Source organism: Centruroides vittatus, unplaced genomic scaffold (assembly GCF_030686945.1).
Source record: "Centruroides vittatus isolate TY-2023 unplaced genomic scaffold, ASM3068694v2 contig_680, whole genome shotgun sequence".
Taxonomy (NCBI): Eukaryota; Metazoa; Arthropoda; class Arachnida; order Scorpiones; family Buthidae; genus Centruroides; species Centruroides vittatus.
The window spans coordinates 526888-547575 of NW_027122427.1; the positions used below are offsets into that span (position 1 = coordinate 526888).

The 20688-nt window shown below is 29.4% G+C and overlaps 1 protein-coding gene across 3 annotated transcripts in view; it reads right to left on the bottom strand.

Annotated features, from left to right (window-relative positions):
• The window catches only part of tay (tay bridge), a 494398-nt gene that overhangs the window by 36129 nt on the left and 437581 nt on the right, over positions 1 to 20688 (bottom strand). For all 3 annotated transcript variants that reach the window (XM_067276200.1, XM_067276199.1, XM_067276198.1), the window contains 2 exons: positions 18568 to 18597; positions 6571 to 6811 (listed from right to left, as the gene is read on the bottom strand). In XM_067276200.1, coding sequence (XP_067132301.1) covers positions 6571 to 6811; positions 18568 to 18597 — 271 coding nt within the window. The remainder of the gene's footprint in view (positions 1 to 6570; positions 6812 to 18567; positions 18598 to 20688) is intronic.

A 20688-nucleotide genomic window follows, 5' to 3' on the forward strand; every position in this document is an offset into this window, starting at 1 on the left:
ATATTTAACAAAATTGTATTAATTTTTCAATACACTGCAGATGACAATTAATTTTTGTATCATGATACAAAAGAATCTAGAATTAAAAATTTCTAAGGTTTCATAGTTTTATGTTAATTGTTAAATGTCATAATTAATTGTTTGAATTCCACCACAATATGTATATTGTGGTGGAATTCAAACAATTTAACAACCAATTTTCATTGCACTAGTGTCTGTTTTATATAAAACATAATATTTATTTTAAGTTTATTTGTGGACTTTCCTCCTGCTTGCTTGCCCCACAGGCGTCATCCACTTGTTCAAAAATGTTGAGATAATTAATTAATTCCCGATGTTGCTATTTTTATTTTTTTTCCCGTGATGGAAAAGAATTTGTGATAATTTTAGTTATGTATTTTATATATGTAGAATAGACATGCAGGGCCTAACAGTATTTCTTCACACCAGTGTGCCCTTCACATTAGGAAAAAAAAATTTATTTATTTATTGTGACATTAAAAATTGCAGCCTGGCATTGTGACAATCATAATTTAAATAAATATCACTTTTGATGCCAAATCCGAAACCATGATTACTTTTTCTCTATGACAATGTTATTTTTCATATTACTTTTGGACGAAAATGTGAGATCATGTGAATACTGTACAGCTTAGAGGATTGAGTGAAATATTATTAATCTCAATTTATTGTAAGAACCGATTCTATACCAAATTTATCGCTCAATATAGTAAGGTAGAAATTTTGAATTGAAATCACGTGACTTCCAGTCTAGACTGGAAATTTATATTAACCAGGACCTGATTAGTATGACTAATTGGGTCTCTGGTATCCATATCTTGTCTCAGTTTTCATCTAACTAACTCCATTCTGGAGATTAACAAAGGACATGTGTATAATATTGAAAATGTGTAGATCTGCAATTTGAAAATTGCAAACCAGTAGTAATAATAGTAAAAACAAACTAAAACACACAATATAACATGTTTAAACAAATATTAGAAATGGTTAATCTCATCGAATCCACTAGCTGCAAGTACCCCAGATAAGAACAAATCAATTTAGCCAACAATTGGTTAAAAATATTTTCTAATGTAACAAAATGGATTATAAAAATATTGCACAAGACTTCAAATATCTCTAACAGTATAAGCAACACTAAAACTAAGATTTAAGATATTTCCACATTGCCTCTTGATAGACATAATCTTTTGTGGTTTGCTTTGTTTTTATCCTAGGATTATTGTTTGCGTGACTAATCCTTACTCCCTTATCCAAAATTATCTAGTAATAGTAATCAGTCTTAATATTGATCAAAATCATCCTGGAAATGCATTTATTGTCTTGCAGTTTCCAGATCCAGAAATAGATATCTGTGCCTAGAGCTAAACACTTGTATCCATGAGTTGAGCTGAAAATGTCAGATGCTTGATTGTGATAGGTGGTTGTAAATCAATCACACTCAGAGTAGCAACAAGTTCTCACTCATACTCATTCTATTTAAATAGTCTCTCTCTTTTGCTCCAGTCTACATTGGACTGTTAAAAATTGGCAGTCTGATACAAATATATGCTTTTGTAATCAATTGCTTAAACAAATATTACAAATACAATTTTAACCAGTTTTCTGAGCTAAAAGTATTTTAGTAAGCAGTTCTGCTGTACCAATGTGAACCAGTTGAATCCTCCCAACTCTATCTCTAGTAATATAAAGTTGTTTGTTAGGTTCTTTATACATTTTAATATGGTTTGGGCAAATGTAACGAAACTTTTCAGGGACCATCCTCTCATCCAGGAGGTCAATGGCTACTTTTGGTCGAATTAACTTCAATCCTTGCTCTCTGGCCAATGAGATTGTGGCATTCAAATAGGAAAATTACTTAATATACAATTATGAGCAAGCACAAAAGACATTTTTAGGGGGTTTCGAGAGTGGAGTTTAAACATTTGATCCATTTTTCATGAATTTTGATTGGTTGGCTGATTAACATTTCATATTCAGATGTGAGTGACACATTAGAGTTAACATTAGAAAAATTTGAATGTCTCAAATTATCTTTTGGTGCAGGCATAAGTCAATGACTATTTTCTGCTGAAAATATCAATTTCTGTCTATCCAAACAATAAAATTGCATCATTCTGTACCATTTGGGTACTGCATTCTTAGCAAGCACGAAACATGTACTTTGTGGTTTTCCATGGTGCCAAGTGCAAATCTTTGATCTGTTTGCTTCAAAATCTGATTGTTCATTTGTTTTTATTTTTTATTATATGAATTAAAATAAGATTGATTTGATTTCCTCTTCTCCAAAGTAGATTTTGTCTTTTTTTTTTTTTTTTTTTGCTGTTTTGTAACAGTTTCTTTTTTCTTATTATAATTTAACATTTTATGATAAACATTACAATGGTAAGCTAAAATAATCAAACTCTTAATATGGTTTTTGTTTTATTGTTCTTACTTTTTGACTCAGGCAGTGCCAAAAAATAAGATGCCAGGCATATATGCTAGTATATATAATAAATTTTGGCTATCTCAAGCTATTTCTAAATTAACAGTTGTAGCATTATTAAAAATTTCAGAATATTGATGGAATGTTTTACAATGGTGTTTATTGCTAATTTATAAATTTTCTGTTTTTAAATATGAAGCAACAAAATTATTTTTCAACAATTTAGTTAACGAGCTATCTTAAGTGAACTAAATTAAGTAGCCATCCAAATGTCTAATCTCATTACAAATAAAAATTTTCACGTGAAAACTGCTTATCTTACTTTAAGAATACTTAAATATTCTACAGCAAGATATGCAAGATATAACATTATATTATAAACAAAATTAATTTTTAATTATAAGGAAATTTAATGATAATATCTTTCCAAGTTTTGGATTTTAAAATTCTTTTATAGTCTCTAAACAGATATAATATTAATTTATTAATTAAGGAAATTATATTACTTCTTTTTAATTATAAATTATTTTTAAAATTTGCACAATAAATAATCTAAAATAATATTACTGATATATAAAGAAACAATTTTTAATTTATATAATAAATTTTTTTAAATATATCTTAGAGTAAAATAATTTACATTACATCCAATAAAATAAAATTTTTATTTTGAATTCAATATATTGCTATGAGTTTGCGATTACAACTTGAAATCACTCTACAACCTACATTCCCTTGCAAATTGACTTTTAAACATATAACCATGACATGCATGAAAATATAGTAGTTTAAAGTTTCAGTTAGTATTCATGGCAAACTTAGAAATAATAATAATAATAATTTAGTTACTGACATTTTAAAAAATGAAATTAAGTTGTCTCAATGTAGAAATATGAACTGAAGCATATTTTGCAATTTATCAATTGTGATAATTGTGAAACTAATTTATTTTCTAAATTAAAAAATTGAGAACTTAAGTCTGATTTTAACTTTCTTAATTATAATTCCGGTTTCCATCATTTTGTTATTGAAAATGTACACGAAATTGTGTAAAATACCATATTTACTTGAATAATCCACATCCTCAAGTAATCCATGCACCTCATATTTTAAGATACTAGTTTAGAAAAAGGCAAAAAAAAAACTTGAATGATTTATTATATATTTAACAAACTTTACTAATTTATGGATGTAACACAATATCAACCATCACTTTCACTGTTTTGTAGCATTCAATGTGGCAGCACTCAGTTTACAAGACCATGTGGTATTAGAATATAAAAATAGTATGAAAAAAAAATAAATAAATTTGTCTTTATCTGAAATACAAATAATCTGTAATTTGTAGTAATGTATTTTATAATGAATCAACTTACTAATTAAATGAAAATAAGACTTCTTTACATTGTTTAATTTGAATCAAAAGTGAAAAACCACTAAAAACCAATAGCTTAAACTAAGAGTTAATATAGATACGATGATTATTTACTGTCATTCTCAGTTGTATATTTAACTTACTTTATTTATCTTCATTTTCAAGAAATTAGTTATACAGAAACATTTAAAAATATTGCTTGTAACTATCAACTATAGACAGTCACATTAAGTAGTCATCCATTTGATAAGCAAAATCTATCACTAGCAAGTATGCAAAACATTTGATAACTGGAAGCATCCTGGGCTTTGCAAGTTGCATTGCCAAACTTATTTTTGAACAAACTGCACACACTGACTTTTTGTAACAATTTTTTGGAAAAAATATGTGGATTATTCAAGTAAATAAAGTAAATCTTAAATTTGATATATTTGACAAAATAATGCATTAGAGGAATCCAGAAAAAACTGAAAATTGTAAGATTTGTTCGATTACACATTAGTTTGTTCTGAATATATGTAGAGCAACAATAATCTTTATAAATAGTAATATGATGCCATTTAGATTTATTTTATTGTAATTACCATTAACCAAGATGTATCAAATAATTTATTCATGTTTTTATAGCATTTAAAATGAACAGAATACGAAACTTCTTGAATGCGAACTTAACACCATGATAATGAAAGTTAAAACAGGGGTGGATCCAGGAATTTCATTTAGGGGTGCACTTCATGTAAATATCGATATCCAAATTGATTATTTTTAGTATCAAGACAACAAAATAGAAAATATTTCACAAATAATTTTAAGCTTATTTATATTAATAAATTTTTAAACTATCTAGAATTTTAATTCAAATGTAGAAAATAGAATTATTATTGAAATTTGTGCTACTTTTAAAGTATCAGATCTAGCAACATTGTAACTATTTCGTTTTCATATCACAGTTACTTTGTTTGCAAACAAGTGTAATTATTTTATCAGAAAAATCATGTCACAGAAAGCAAAATGTCTTTCTCAATTACATATAAAGCAGTAACTTCTTTTTGTATTTTTTTTTTTATTTTTTTTTTAATGCTATTATTCAGATATAAGAGCAATAATTTATTGCCATCTGAAATTGGCTCAAGCTCTGCTTAAATCATAGCAGTTAAATTGTGTGCAAATTGTACTTTGGCCAATGATTAATTGACAGTCTATGTCAGCGTTTCTCAAAGTGGGTGATAATGTCCTCTTGTGGGCGGTGAGTAAATCTAGGGGGCGCTGGAGGGGGGTACTGAACGGTGACCAAAGGCAAAAGTTGGGGTCACCGACAGCAGTTCCATTTCCTCTGTTAAACGGATAAGAGGAAACATTGCATTTAATGGTTTCCAGATGTTGAGAACAATGTACGGTAAGGGCACAAAGTGTGAGATTCAAGTAGAAAAGTTTTCCTAAGAATATTCTCAATCCTTTCTCACACAAAAGAAAATGGGTTAGGGGCGTTGGGTATAACTTTATGGAACAAAGGGGGCGGTGGATCGAAAAAGTTTGAGAATCACTGGTCTATGTCATCAGTGATGAGTTGGCTTATCAGTCAGCCCATGTTCATACACTTTTAGACAATAGGAGAAGTGCCATTAAGAACAGATCACAATTATTCCAATAAGGGATTTGCAAATTTGGGATGCCACCTGCTGGGGAAATTATAAGACAGTTTGCAATGCACCATGGGATTGAAGCTGGTACTTGCATTATTGCATAACACAATTGTAAATCTAGCTTTGTAGTTGTACTATAGCAAACTCTTTTCTACTTAGAATTTTAGGAAGTTCATATACATCTTCACACATTCTTGGATCCATCTCTGTAAAAGAAGTGCTTATTTTGCAATACCAAAGCAAATATTTTATTACAAACATTTGTGTTCTAATATCAGAATAGCTTTAGTTAACATTCAAATATGAATAATAAAGTTTATGCATAATAAATGGACTTTATTCACACTTGAATGTTAGCTGAAGCTATTCTGATGTTAGAACACAAATGTTTGTAATAAAATATTTGCTGTGATATCCCAAAATAAGCACTTCTCTTAACTCTTATTAGTAAAATATTTTTCTAGCTAAAACTTATTTTGTTAATTTCTTTTTACCCTCAATTAGAAGATTCCATCTTATGTCTAAGTCTAAACCAATAAACAGAATAAATTTGACTGACTATTTTTTCAGATTCTGTCTGGATTATAACAACATTACACTGGCTTTGTATAGCATTACTAAATGTTTATTTGTAAATACAAGTTTCTGAGTAAAGAATTTGAAAAATTAACATAAAGAAAATATTTGAAAATAATTGTTGTTTTCCGACTAAAACAGATGATGATAAATAATTTTTAAAAAATTGTTGACTAAAATTATTTTTAAATATTTGTTGTTATATAAAAATCAAATATTTTATATGATAAATGTAAAAACATTTCATTCGAAACAAATTAAGCTTTTAATTAGGTTCTGAAAATTCATCCAAATAAAAGGTGAAATGGTGGTTAAGCTTATTTGTCATAATTGTATTTTTATTGTTGATTATGTACAAGATATGATTAGTATCAAAATTATATTGAATTTAATGAAAATTGATAAAACTTGAATATCATCAAACTGTCTTTATCAAATATTTCTATGATGCTATAATTTCAATAATCCATCCTGTAATGCATACAATTTGAATGGCCCGAATAAATAATTAAATTTAAATAAATCACCTGTAGCACCGAGTAATGATGGTGAAAATGTTGATAAGTCATGAGGTCTTGGTAACGATGAAAAAAGGTGATTGGGAGGTCGAAGAAGATCGGTAGTAGCTTTGGCAGCTGCGGCAGCGGCTGCTGCAGCCGCTGCATTTGGTGCTCCAGAAGCCTTGTGAGCCTCCGCTTGTTGTTTTTGTTGATGATGGTAGATTTCCCAGGCTATTCTAACATGCATTGCACACCATTTTCCTGATTTCTGAAAATAAAATTATAAATGTTGATTAAGTATATTTACTTAACAGTAATAACAAAATTAATTTTAAATTGTGATAAAACTATGTTTCGATTTCTTGTTGGAATTTTCCTTCATAGTTACATATTTATATCTCAGACAATGCAAAGAAAATACAGTAGAGAGTTGTTTATCCGAACACCGGTTATCGAAATGTCGGTTATCCGAACTGTCAGACTGTGTCGTGCCGAATTGAACTTTTTTGATTCTAGATTTACTTCTAAAGTATAATTTTTATGTTTTTATATTTTTCAATATATTTCTTTTGTTTGTACAAAATAAAGAAATAATTTTTAACGATACAATAGCCTCGATTATTATTATAAAAATTTTCATTAGGCTTAAAATCGACAAAAATTCAACACGAAGCAACATGCAACGAAGAAAAATTTCAACATAGGATAGGTTAATATATTTTTTCATACATAATCGGTTATCCGAACAACCCCGGTCTCCAACTGATTCGGATAAACGATTCTCTACTGTATAATTCATTTTCAATAAATCAATTTCATTTTGTACAATACATAGGGTAGTCATTCCACACGGTTTATGATTTTTACGCATTAATATGAGAGGGAAGATAATCATTTTACTGCTAATCTATCAGTCATATAGTTAAAATAAAATACTGACTAACTCCAAGACAAACATCTTAAAATATTTATCTAATTATATATCTTTTAGCACAAAATTAGCAGACTTTCTATCTTCAAACTTCATTTTTGGTGATGATATAATAATAATAAATTGAACACATGTCACATTGTTGGGAAGTTTTTAGATGTTGACAGGCTTACTAGTAACACAGCTTAATGTTACACTTGTTTAGGTAACTATGCATTGACTTTAGTCTGGCAAAGCAATTGATAACAGTATCAGCTGAGCATGACATTCACAACATAATATTAATAATAATAATAATTATTATTATTACCTTTTATTATTATTAAGCAAAAACTAAAGGTATTATTATTACCTTTAGTTTTTATAAATAATAATAATTTATAATTATTAATTATTAGTTTAATTATTATTATTACCTTTAGTTTTTGCTTAACTATCTGACAGTACATAAAAACTAAAGGTTTGACTAAAGGTTCATACAGATCTAAATATTTTTCAAGTTTGTTACTTTCTCTATAAATATTATGAATTTCTTCACAAATGTTTTGTCTCAATATACTTTAGTGTTTTCTAATTTTGCAAAATCATTTATATCACAATTCCTTAAGTTTTCATTAATTGTTTCTTTTATATTTCTATATAATTTATGCATATAGTATATATGATGCTGTTCTAATTTGTTACTTAAAGTAATGTATTGTACATAAGTTGATCCAGGATTTTGAATTAAAATCTTCAGAATAGTCCAGTGTCTGATATACAAACATACAGTAGGCTAGAACTGAAATGTGGATATGATATATAGTAATTTATGACTTTTGCCATAACTTACCTGTTTACCATCATTTTCATACAGACACATTTGAGACTGTATCACTTTTATAAAAATACTAACTGTAATACCTTATCAATGACGGCTTTCATTATACATTACACAACTAATACAAAAAGGGATGAGAACAACATATTACAAAGAACCTAATTGCTAAATTGAGTGCTAAAAATTTTCAGTAAGTTGTTTTGTAAAAACTCTATTGTACACTAGACTATATTAATTAAAAACAATCAATACCTCCAATAAAATGCTAGTAATTTGTACAGCATAGCACCATGATAATATTGCTACATACTCTTAACTTATTTGATATCAGAATACTATAGTATGCCTTTTCTCGTGATCTGTTATATGCAAAGATGTTTTACAATATTCTGCTTTTATTTGTTTTCACTGATGATGTAAACAATCTGCCAATACTATGGATCTGTTACACTCCTAGCCCAATATACCATATACTGTCCTCTATGTTAAATAAGTTCATTAAAGCCAAGTTTTTATTGAAAATATTTGTAGCAGATTTCTGGAGTTATGATAAGAGATGCACAGTGATTGATAAATGCAATGTTTCACTAATTTATCATTCTATGGAAAGGTTTTCGATTTATGCCCATTCTATAAATTGAACCCTAATTTAAAAAATTAACTTATGTATCTGTGTGTATATATGTATGTACATTTTGCATTCGATTTTAATTTAATGATAGTTATAAGAAGTAAGAAGTCAAAAATGTTAAATTAATTAAAAATTTTTTTGCTGATTTAATATATTATTTTAATATATATTAAAAGTATCACTAAATTACTTACAAATAAAATAAGTTCAACAAACAAAATGGACTTTAACAGAGGGGAATAAATATTAAAACAAAAAAGTAAATACAAAAGCATCTTAGAGTTTTTCAAATCATCTTTAAAGATTTAATAAATATAAAATATAAATACGACTTTACAAAGTTGGAACTTTGTCTTGTCTTTACTTCCGCTGTTCATTTAATAAATATATTTTATATTTATTAAATGTGAATAATGCCGGCCATGTTTTTGTATTTAATTTTTACTTAAAATCTTTAAAGATGTTAATAAAAAATACAGTGGATTGAACACATAAGCAAGACAACAAAATGAATCAATTTTTATACTTGTAGTTGTAAGAACAACACGGTGGTATACAAAATATTAAACAAATCATTAAATAACTCAAAAAAAAAATAAATGAAAAAACAAAACAGAAATTATTAGATGCTCATGACTTGGAAAAAGTAGTCTATAGACAGAAATCTTTATAGAAAATGTTTCAAGAGGATAATAATGATTCATTTCCATGTGTTTGAATTCAACAAAAGACACAATTTGAATTTGCAATACATTACATTTTTTGGAATGTACTGTGCAAAATGCAAGGTTTTGTTTTCTACAGTGTAGTCTTGCAGTAACATTCAAATGTAGAATTGAAAAGAGGATTTAAGTATGGAGGCAGTTTATTAGAATCCAATTTGGAGAAACTTTTGAGAATTACTATGAAGACACTTCCTGCAGGAATTTTTTAGTTTTTGCATAAAGCATTTACAGACTGTTTGTTTGAGAACTGTATGTGATTTGTAAATTAAACTGCTATTCTGTTACTGTATATATTAGTCAGTAATTTACAGTCTTGTTTTAAAGTCTCAAGTTGTTTCCTGGGAAAACTGTTAGACTAACAGATGATTAGACAAATCACAGAATTAAAAGCTATTTGAAATCTAGAATTAGCAACTTTGCATTCCATCATTTTAATACTAGACATGATTAATGTCTAACATTAAATCACATTGTATAAATCACAAGAGAAACTTGATTTTCTTTGGAAATGGAAGACAAGAGGAAATTAACACAGAGAACGACATTTTGAATTTAACCCCATGGCACAGATAGACTGTTGGGTCTTTATTGTTAGTGACATTATGCCATAGCATATGCCACTAGCATGAATTCACATGGTCTTGACTGTATAAATTTTCTTATTTTATATGGTTATGTTACAGGTCCAGAACCAATCCAAAAATAAGGATGTTCACTATCTAGGGCATTCTGCACTACCTAGTCTTACAATAAATACTGTTTTAAAATATTCAAGGAAATAAAAGAATTTTAAAGATATTTTATTAAACTTGTTATAAATATAAGTAAAGAACTTGTGAATACATAGCACCAATTACTTTTCAAAATGGCTTCCTTTGGTCTTCACACAATTCTTCAGTCTAAGTAGCCACTCATCAATGGCATTATGCAGGGTCTCCAGAGGAAAAGCTGCTACTACCTGCACCAAAAAGCATTTCATACTCTCAATACTGGAGTTCCTTTCTGCAGGCCTTATCCCCCAGCACCAATCATAGTCCAACAGGTTAAGATTGGGTTTTTTGGAAGCCAATTATCTAGAGAAATGCTCTGGTTCATCTGCAGCCACTCCTGGGTTGACTTGGTCTTGTAAACAGGTACTGTACAAAATCCAGTTGGATGCTCCATTGTTGGTGTTTGAATAGGCTTTCACTCAAATTCTTGACCACTGGTTCCAAAACTGTTTCCTGATAAACTTTGACAGATGTTTTTGCTCTTTTTCTCACAGTGGTATCCTCATAGGAGACTTCTTACTAAACCATAAAAGAAGCAGAGGCCATCATGATCCTTGGTACTTTCTCCTGAGCTTTGTGTGAACTTGATGCTTACACCCTGTCATTTTGGAAGTTGAAAACTTTCCTTCAAAGTGAAAATCTTTTCTTCAGTGAAAATAATCTTTTTGTGACAATTGTCTGCACAACACTGTATCAAATGTTTTGCTTTTACTACCTGCTGTTGCTTCAGTTGTGGGGTGAAAAAGTGATCTGTATGTCGCTGATAAGCTCTCAACTCTAGGTCATGCTGCACACAACACTGACATGCTCAAAATATTCAGCTCATAAGCCATCATTGAATATTTTCTGACGACTTTGTCAAATATACATTCTAAGATTGGACATGAATAGAGAGAACTGTAGATGAACGCAGGCAAATATGGCAAGAACTGTATTACTTGGCATCTAACACAGTGTATACACAACAACTTATTGCTTTGATTTGTAAAATCCTACAAAAGTGTCTTATGAAAAAGATACATACATAGATTGCTTGGAAGTTTTGTCCTGAATATTTTCTATTGGTTATAGCAAAACCAATCAAAAGAATATGAAAAATAAGAGGAGTAACATCCAAGTCAAGTTCCTGCTTCTGATACTTTCTAAGCAAACATCAGAAAATGGCAATGTGAATGAAAACCAAATGTCACATGATTATCCATTACAATTTTCTACACAATCTCAGTAAAGATGAGTATTTTGCAGAAATGTCTCTTGTTTTGGGAGAACATTGTCTTTCCTTGAAAAAAATGATGATAAAAAGTGACTTAAAATTTAAAAGTGATGATTTTAGTGTAGAGGATAATTCACATTCAGGTCAGCCAGCAGCAGACACATCAGAAAACAACTTCTGTGGAGAAACTTCTCAGTGAAGATAAGCAGATCATCTAATGACAGATTCAGGAATTATTGCACATTAGTACATCATCTGTTCATGACATTCTGCACAAATACCTGGTATTAAGGAATGTTTGTTTGCTTTGGGTGCCCTACTTACTGATGAGAGGCAAAAGTACAACAAGGTAAAATGGTGCAAAAAAAAAAAAAAATGCTGATAACATCCTTGAATGTCCTGAACTCAATGTTTAAGCATTATAATAGCAGATGAGAATCAGCTGTATTACTGTGACATGTCAACAAAATCTCAGAGCAAAGTTTGGATCTTTGAAGATGAAGCAACTCCAGTAGAGAGATCCAAAGACCATGTGTAGTGAGTAAGAATCGCCAAGATTCAGACCCAACGTTAGTAAGGAGTACAAGAGCTGTACAAAAGAAAGAATCATACAAAATACAAATTAAAGTAATGAAAAACAATATTTATATATCTCACAAAGGTTTGACAATTGTCACACTAGTAGACTAATTACTAAGATTAGAACGACACTTAACCTAATAACAATATTTACTATATATACATACAAGGCGAGTACATGTTGGGATCACCAACAAGTTCATTGAATCCCATACAATCCAAACATGAATAAAAAGGCGAACTATATACAAGTATGAATTCTTTCCTTAAACTTTCTTCCTTAACCAACAGTTTTTCCACTCTAGACACAACCTTACTCTCGATGCAAACAGATTTCCTCTTCGTGCCCTGATCCTTCAAAGCCTTCCTTCCTCTCGTGTCTTCTTGATGAATCCTCTTATGAAAAACAAAAAGTAAGTCCTTGCACATGTTGTACTCTCCCTTTTATATCCTTCGCCATCCAGGGCTTACTCCTTAGTCACATGATATCATTACAGCCAACTACGAGCCAGTGAGTGGTTGCCGAAGGAGGAGGCATGCGACAAACGAAACGTTTACAAGTAAACAGGTATTGCGACAACAAAAATCCGATACAGAACAAAACCAATATACAAAATATATACAGTGGAACCTCGGTATACGACCTTAATCAGTTCCTGATGTTTGGACTTATACCAAATTGGATGTATACCAAACCAACCTTTCCCATAAGAAGTAATGTAAAAATGATTAATCCATTCTCATGTAAAAAAAATCCCGTCTTGATATGGTATATTAATGGGGTTGTAAAATAATTTAAACACTGAGCACATTAATAAAAAAATAAATTTTATTATAGATTTTTAAAGTTATTACAGTATATTGTATTATATTATTTAAATCATTAAATCAAAATCAAATCAAACTCTCCAAAAAGCAATTTCTCAACATGATCTAATGTCTTCGATCTCTGTTTAGAAATTGATTTAACCCCTTTCGCAACGTTAGCAGATTTAATAATGTCTTTATTTTTCACGACTGTCGATATCGTCGTTCTCGGAATACGGTATGCAACAGTTAAATCTCGAACACGCATGCCACCTTCATATTTAGAATCGCACTGAAAAAAAGAGATTGTTGATAGTCATTTTTTTTAAGTTTTCTGTTGCTTTACATTTGCCTTTTTGCAATTCACGATTAATAAAAACAATAAAATTTTACTTACAAATTAAAATCAGAAGAAATTTAACAAAGTTATAAACCGTGGCACCGCGAATGTCTAGTCTGGTATAGTACACTGATAGTGCTACTTGTTCATAGATGGTGTATATAATTAAGTCGTATACCGAGCAAAATTTGTTTCATCCAAACAGGACATATTCTAAAGCAGATGTATATTGAGGTACCACTGTAATTACAAAAAACAAAAAAACAATTTAGTGATGGAGCACTACACATGCTTGACAAAGAAACAAATGGTCTCATTCTTTGGAAAACATGGTATTGTGGAGAGTAGTACTACTAAAAAAACAATGCACAGTCACTAGTTCCTGTTACAACCAGACATATCTGTGAAAAATCCTTCAATGACTGAAACATCTGACCAAGACCCTGACTCAATATGTACTCCGCCATCACAATAATGCTCTGGTTGCACAAGTCATAGGACATGGTCATCTTTTTGGTCAAAGTGGTCTAACAGTACAGTATAGTCCAGATGCTACCCCTTATGACTTTGACTTATTTTCAGGTTTAGAAAAAAGTCTGAAAGGAAGGCACTTTTCCAGTGATGACAAGCTTCTGGCACTATGGAATCAAGAGAGTGCTGTTCTCCAAGAATAAAAGTGGAAGGCCCAGTTTCAGCATATGGCAAGATGCATTGAGATGGTAGAGAATATTTTAAAAGACTAAAAAGTAAGTCTAGAGGACAAAACTTTCCAAGCAACCTATGTACTGTACAACAGTTGAACATAGATGGAGCAATGTTTGAAATTTTTTATAATGTAGCACCGTTAAGTTGAATCTAATGTAAATATGAATCAAAAAGTAATTTATTTATTCGCTACCTTTTAAGACACCAATCTATAAAATGTATACATAACTTAATAGATATTTTGGAAAAATCTTTACTAAATTAAAATTTTTTTTCTTCTAAAGATATTTAGAGAGAAACAATATTTTTGAAGAACTGAGATATGAAATTCTAATGCAGAAAGATAATTCAGAAAGATGATTATCACTGAGACACATATTGTAATCATTTTAGAAAGGTTCCCAAGAGCATTCCTGAGTGTTAGCTTTTTTTATTAATGTGAACACTCATGAATGACAATGACGACAACACCATATTTTGTATATGTCTGATGATGATGATAAAAAGAATAATGACCTCTCTGTACCATTACCATTGTCCTGCTTACTCTAATAAATTTAAAGTTAATTAAGCTGATATGAACTGAAGATTAGTGACAAAGAAACAACTGATGTAAGTAGTTGGAATAATTAGTTAGTACCCGGAAACAAAAAAGTTAAATGAATTACTGTATATTGAGTGTTTTTCCTTCAGGGTAACAATTATCAATTTTATATATAAGAATTATTTTTGTTTTCTTTATTAATTTAGATTTATTTATTTTATTGTGGGGAATTAAAACATTTGGGGTTTATGTCATATGCGACTCCTAGGTCTGCTACAACTGATGTTATTAGATAAACATTGATTTTTGAGACATTTTTGAAAAGTGCATGTTCTTAAAAATATTATTTTATAAAACAACACTTATTGTTACATTTAATTAATATAAAAAAAATAACACACTTTGTTTTGTTAACAATAAATACATTATAATTAATAAAAGTAATATTTAAAAGATGTTCTATATTTTAATGTTCTGTTTTGCATAAATGTATATAAAACTATCAAATCTATTCTATACACATATTATAATATCTGATATACATTAAATTAGGTTTCTGCATTAAGGTTAGATTTTTATAATGTTGATAATATCAAACTTAAAAACTTCCTATTGTCTGATGACATCAATACTGATGTGATATTGAATTATTCATAAGATAATGTAAATTAGTTTTATATATATTATATTTAACTTATATTTCCATAAGCTTATACAGTGGAACCTCGGTTAATGAACTTAATCCGTTCCTCAATTTCGTTTGTTAACTGAAGTAATTTTTCCCTTAGAAATTAGTGCAAATACAATTTATTCATTCTAGCAGCCGGTATTTTTGTAATTTTATTTGTAAAATGGGTTTTCTTTGATGAAAATATAGGAAAATGCACACATAAACAGTTGATCTAGGTTAAATTTTTGGAAAAGGGGAAAGATTTGACAGGTATAAAAACATTGCATACGATCATTAAAGTTCCAAACTGACAGATAACAGAAATGACGGGCTAAATTATGAGCGCAAGGCTTATAGATTTATCAACAATCTCTGATCAGACTTGACGAACAGGTGTCAAATAGATGCATCGGAATGGACCTTTCTCGTGACCTGATCTAGTTTCGGTTATCACCTGGGGACAAAGAAGAAAACAATTGGAAAGCGAGGAATGGGACGCAGGACCAATCAAAAGGTGAGATTCAAGGAAGAAATACTACAAAAACCCTAAATCTCAAGGTCAAAATGCAGTTCTCCTAAAAATTCTACTGCAATTAATCTGTGTTGTCATCATCTGGATTAAGCCTGAAGTCGTGCCTGCTAAAATTTGTGTTGTGTCTTGCGGGCCAATCCAGTTGCCACAGCTCCATCATCTACCATCGCTTCTGTGACCGAGCGAATCCATCTTGTCCGCTCCAGAGCTTGATCAGCTTGCACTATAAGTAGGACCAGCGATATGCCACTCCTCAGTGCCGGGGAAAAAATACTGTAGATAAACCATTTCCAACTACCTCAAATATGAGGCATCTTCCCGTTTAAATAAACAATTTTCACTGTAAAATACTTGTCATCTTTGTCTCCTCTGCCACCACCAACATACAAATGGACCCTAGATCATCACCGATGTGCAATTAACTGGTTACCCCCTAAAAATCAGCAAGCTTACAAATTTGACACAAAAAAACTGTTAAATTCGTTATCCGAATTTTGTCCATTATCTCAGACAAAATTTTTTCAAAAATAAAAGTTCATTAACCGATTTGGTCGTTAACCAGGGCTTTCGTTAACCGAGGTTCCACTGTATTTTGTTTACTATTTTTTGATTAGGGTTTCAAATATTTTCTAGTATATAAATCTTTTGGAACTTAATGAATTTTGGATCTGAAATCCCTCATCAATTACTTTTTTGTGTGAAGTTCTGTAAATTTCATATTTAGATAAAACCATGACATTTTATACATACAAGATTCAATCTACAGATTTTTTATATATATTTACAGGTGTACATAGCAGTTAAAAATTACATTTTAACTACTATGTATACTCATAATATGAATCACCATTGGTAAATCTTGCTATTTGCATACTGATTACATATAGTCACCAGGTCTACAAGATGGAGTTATAATAATTATTTTAAAATCAATCCTAAATACTTATAATTAAAATTACTATAATTAGAAAAAGAAAATTCTACCAAGATATGTCCCATTATGCTACAAGAGTGTGCTTCAGCAACTGCAAATTCCTGTGGGATTTTGCACGGGCTTTGGCCTTCAAAAGTGGTCCAATGGATTACAGACACTGTAGTTAGTCCATATGGTTTAGGGTGGGCAAAAATGGCAGCCATTCTTAGACAATAATGAAATCATGAAAATTTTCCCTGCATCATTCCTGTGTCAATCCTGCCATGAGCAGGTGCCAAAACCTTTTGGAATGCCCATATTTGGTCTCCAAAATGTTCTTGAGCCTAAGGTAGGATATTAGCTTTCAAAATATCCTTCCAATATACACCTTGATTGATTTTGAGTCTTTCAAATACAAAAAACAAGAGGAGATTTGCCTGATGAGCAAATCCTTCTCCATATCACAATAGTTAATGCACTCTAATGATGCTTGATTACATCAGATGATCCTGGACATCCATTAGATCATTTCTCACCATTCTGGTGATTGTGGACTAGCTCAATTGCGAAAATTTTCTCACCAGTGGAAGAGATATTTCCAATTTGACCAGCAATGGTGCATTACTTCAATTGCTGTCATCTTTCCAGCCATATATGTGCATTCTCATCTGTAAGATATTGCCCTCTTTGTAGTTAAGTATGGGGTCAGTTGAAGATCCTTCTTAGTTATTGCTTATGCAGTTTCTCAATGTCCATTTCTTTTGCAATTTTTCTCATGGAAACTGGATTTTGCAGAATTATTTTTCATATATTGTCACAAAACCAGTGGGTTTTTATTAGAACTCACAAGTTTTGTGACAGTTCACTTTCTTTCTCTTCCTGGGAGGTTCCCATTATGCCCAAGCTTCTGAAACTGCTTTACCACCTTTGAAACTGTCTGGTGAGAAACACCAAGTATTCAACCGACATCAAACTGGCACATTTCACCTTTAAAAAGTTCAATAATTGCACTACAACTGTCTGACATCTTTATCAAGGTAGAAAGTTTAACAGAATAACAAAATGATGAATTCTAGTATCTCACACCAAGTTAAACCATTTCAATAATACAACTTGTGTAAATTTATCTCTAATTTGTTGGTACCCTGTAGAATTGATGATACGTATATATGATATGACATCTGGTATAATAATTTAAAACAACAAACTACTAAGAATTGTATCACCATCTGAAGCAATTTATTGCAATCAGATTTATTAATATGGCTTAAATGACTTATTCCATATGTTTTATTAGTTTAGTTAAAAATAAAGTAAACTTAATATATGTTGGACAATAAAAAGATATTATTATTATTTAGATATCTCAATAATAGGAGAAATATTTTTAAAAAAATTGAAGTTTAAGTTTTTTTCATTATAAACACTTTAATAAAAAAAATAAAATATTACAAAAATATGTCAAATTAAAATCACTTAAAACTATTTGACAGAATGTTCTAACTATAATAACAATTAACTGAATGTTATCAAAACATGAGCAATCTAATTTTTAAGTTATTATTTACACCAATTAATTCAGAAATTTGCTTTTTTAACCTGATAACCTCAGACTTTTTTGAAGATTTCTTGAACAATTCTCTAAATGATCCATACGATTTAAAAGTACTAAATTAATTGATTATTTGGCTACATTTCTACTTAAATGATGTATTATATTTACTTTAAAGTTAGAGAGAAATGGAATTTGACATTCATTTACACTAAATCATTTTCACAATTTTAGAATTGAACAGGACTATTAATATATACCTAATCGAAAATGCTAATAAAATAAAGCTTACCATAGTCTTGCTTTTCACAAGAGAATTCATCTACAAATAAAAATTTTAATTTCATATAAATATTAAATTAAGAGGAAAAACATCATGATTTATTAAAAATTAAATATGCAAACAATACATAGCAAATGATTAACCTTGTAATTAAATATTTGATATTTTCAGTAATGAAATTTTTATATATACTATATTTTAACATTAAATAATTTTATTATTGATATTCTAAACTGAATTATAATGTAATCTTGTAAAAGGCTTAGATCAAGTATCTTTTAGTACAGGATTTTTTTAAATATAAACTTTAGCTTGTATTTTTGTTATACAAACTATCTCTTCAAAATTACAATTTTTACTTCTAAATGTCCTTGGATTTAGACCAAAAATGTTTACAGTTTACTTTAGAATTAATAAAATGTATATTTGATTACATGCTAAAAGAAAATGAAATTAAATAATCTTATTGTTCATGCTCAGTCTATTTAACTGAACTGACAGAATAAGATGCTTCCAGAATAAACCAAAATATGTTCTGTTTTCTTATGTTCTTGTAGCTTATGAATATGACTGCTATAAGCCCAAAAATATTATGATGATAAAAATAAGACTTCTAGAAAATTAAACTGCAGTTTCTTCTTTGAATTAATTACAGTTTTTAATTTGAAATATCACAATTGTTAAATGTGTATTAAATAAAGAATTTTTTATAACAAGTATTATAATTATCTATAGTGTAATTAACAACCTGATTAAGTGTTTTGAATATATCTTTTCACTGTATCTTTGAAAAGTGTATACTGACTGAAGTGACTGAAAAGTGTATATATACCAAAATAAAGTATTATTAGAATATTAAAAAAAAAAAAAAACTTAAAATATATTTATTATTTTCTTTTCAAATATTGTTTAATTTTATAATTTAGACTGCGTACAGAAAATTATATTTAAGCAAAATAGTATACATAATGCACAAAACTTCATATCATTTATAGAAATTTTTACAAATCTAGTGAAATCAATTTAATTTAAAATTTATTTTGTATACTAGTACTTTCTATATATTAACAGGAGTTATTATACTGGAAAATATGGTTAATATATAGAAAGTACTAGTATACAAAATAAATTTTAAATTAAGTTAAAAAAGGACACAAAGGCATAATAATTAAACTAGTGAAATCAACTTCCATCATAATTTTTTACTAAAAGGTTTTTAGATGGTTGGTTTACTCTTTATTCTCATAAGTTGAAAGAAGGAAATACTCAGTGATGTAAGCAGAGATACAGATTGTGTTTTTAAAAAAATCTTCTCAACTACCTTTCATGTTTTCTCAATTCTAATGCATGCCTTTTTTGGACTCTTCTGGTCTCAAAAATTGGGACCATAATCTCATTTGTGTCATCTGCTCTTCATTCTGCTTGGCAAGTTGCATGTATTATGGCATCAGTAGAGACATCATACACATCCCTCCCAATACTTTAATTATAATTTTGGTTTTGGAATGATTTAGAAGGTTTGAAACAATTTTGAACTACAGCAGGTTGAGCAAATGATGTCCAGAAGACAAATCATCTATGAACCTGTGTTTAAGAAAAGATATCCATTTTGCTGAAGAACATCTATACCAGAGCAGTATCTGGTAAATTTCGTGCTTGTGCATACTGATAGGAAATCCTTCTATGAAAATTTTGACTGTGATTTCACATTGGTCTGCAGATCTTTTGTACCTGATAATGAGTCATAAATGAATATATTTGAAAATGTGGATATCATGAAGTTCTGTAAATGTCAAAATAAAACACTTCTCAACAAATGCATTCATTTTTGTTGTGTCTGCATTTTTGAAAAGGGAGCACATTACATTCTCAAACTAACTTTTTTTTCCTAGTTTTTGTATCTCCAAAATGGATGCACACTAGATTTGATAGCACATCAGAATTGAGAAAATACAGTAACTTATATATCTACTAATAATTCCTATTATTTATTGTTTTCCAGCCTTCAACTCAAAATAATTTTGAAAAGAACCTAACTTGTCATATAAGCTTCAGCCAAAAAATTATTTTTGAACCTTTTTTTTTTAATATCTAGTTTTGAAATGATACTCTAGTGTTCTGTCATAACTT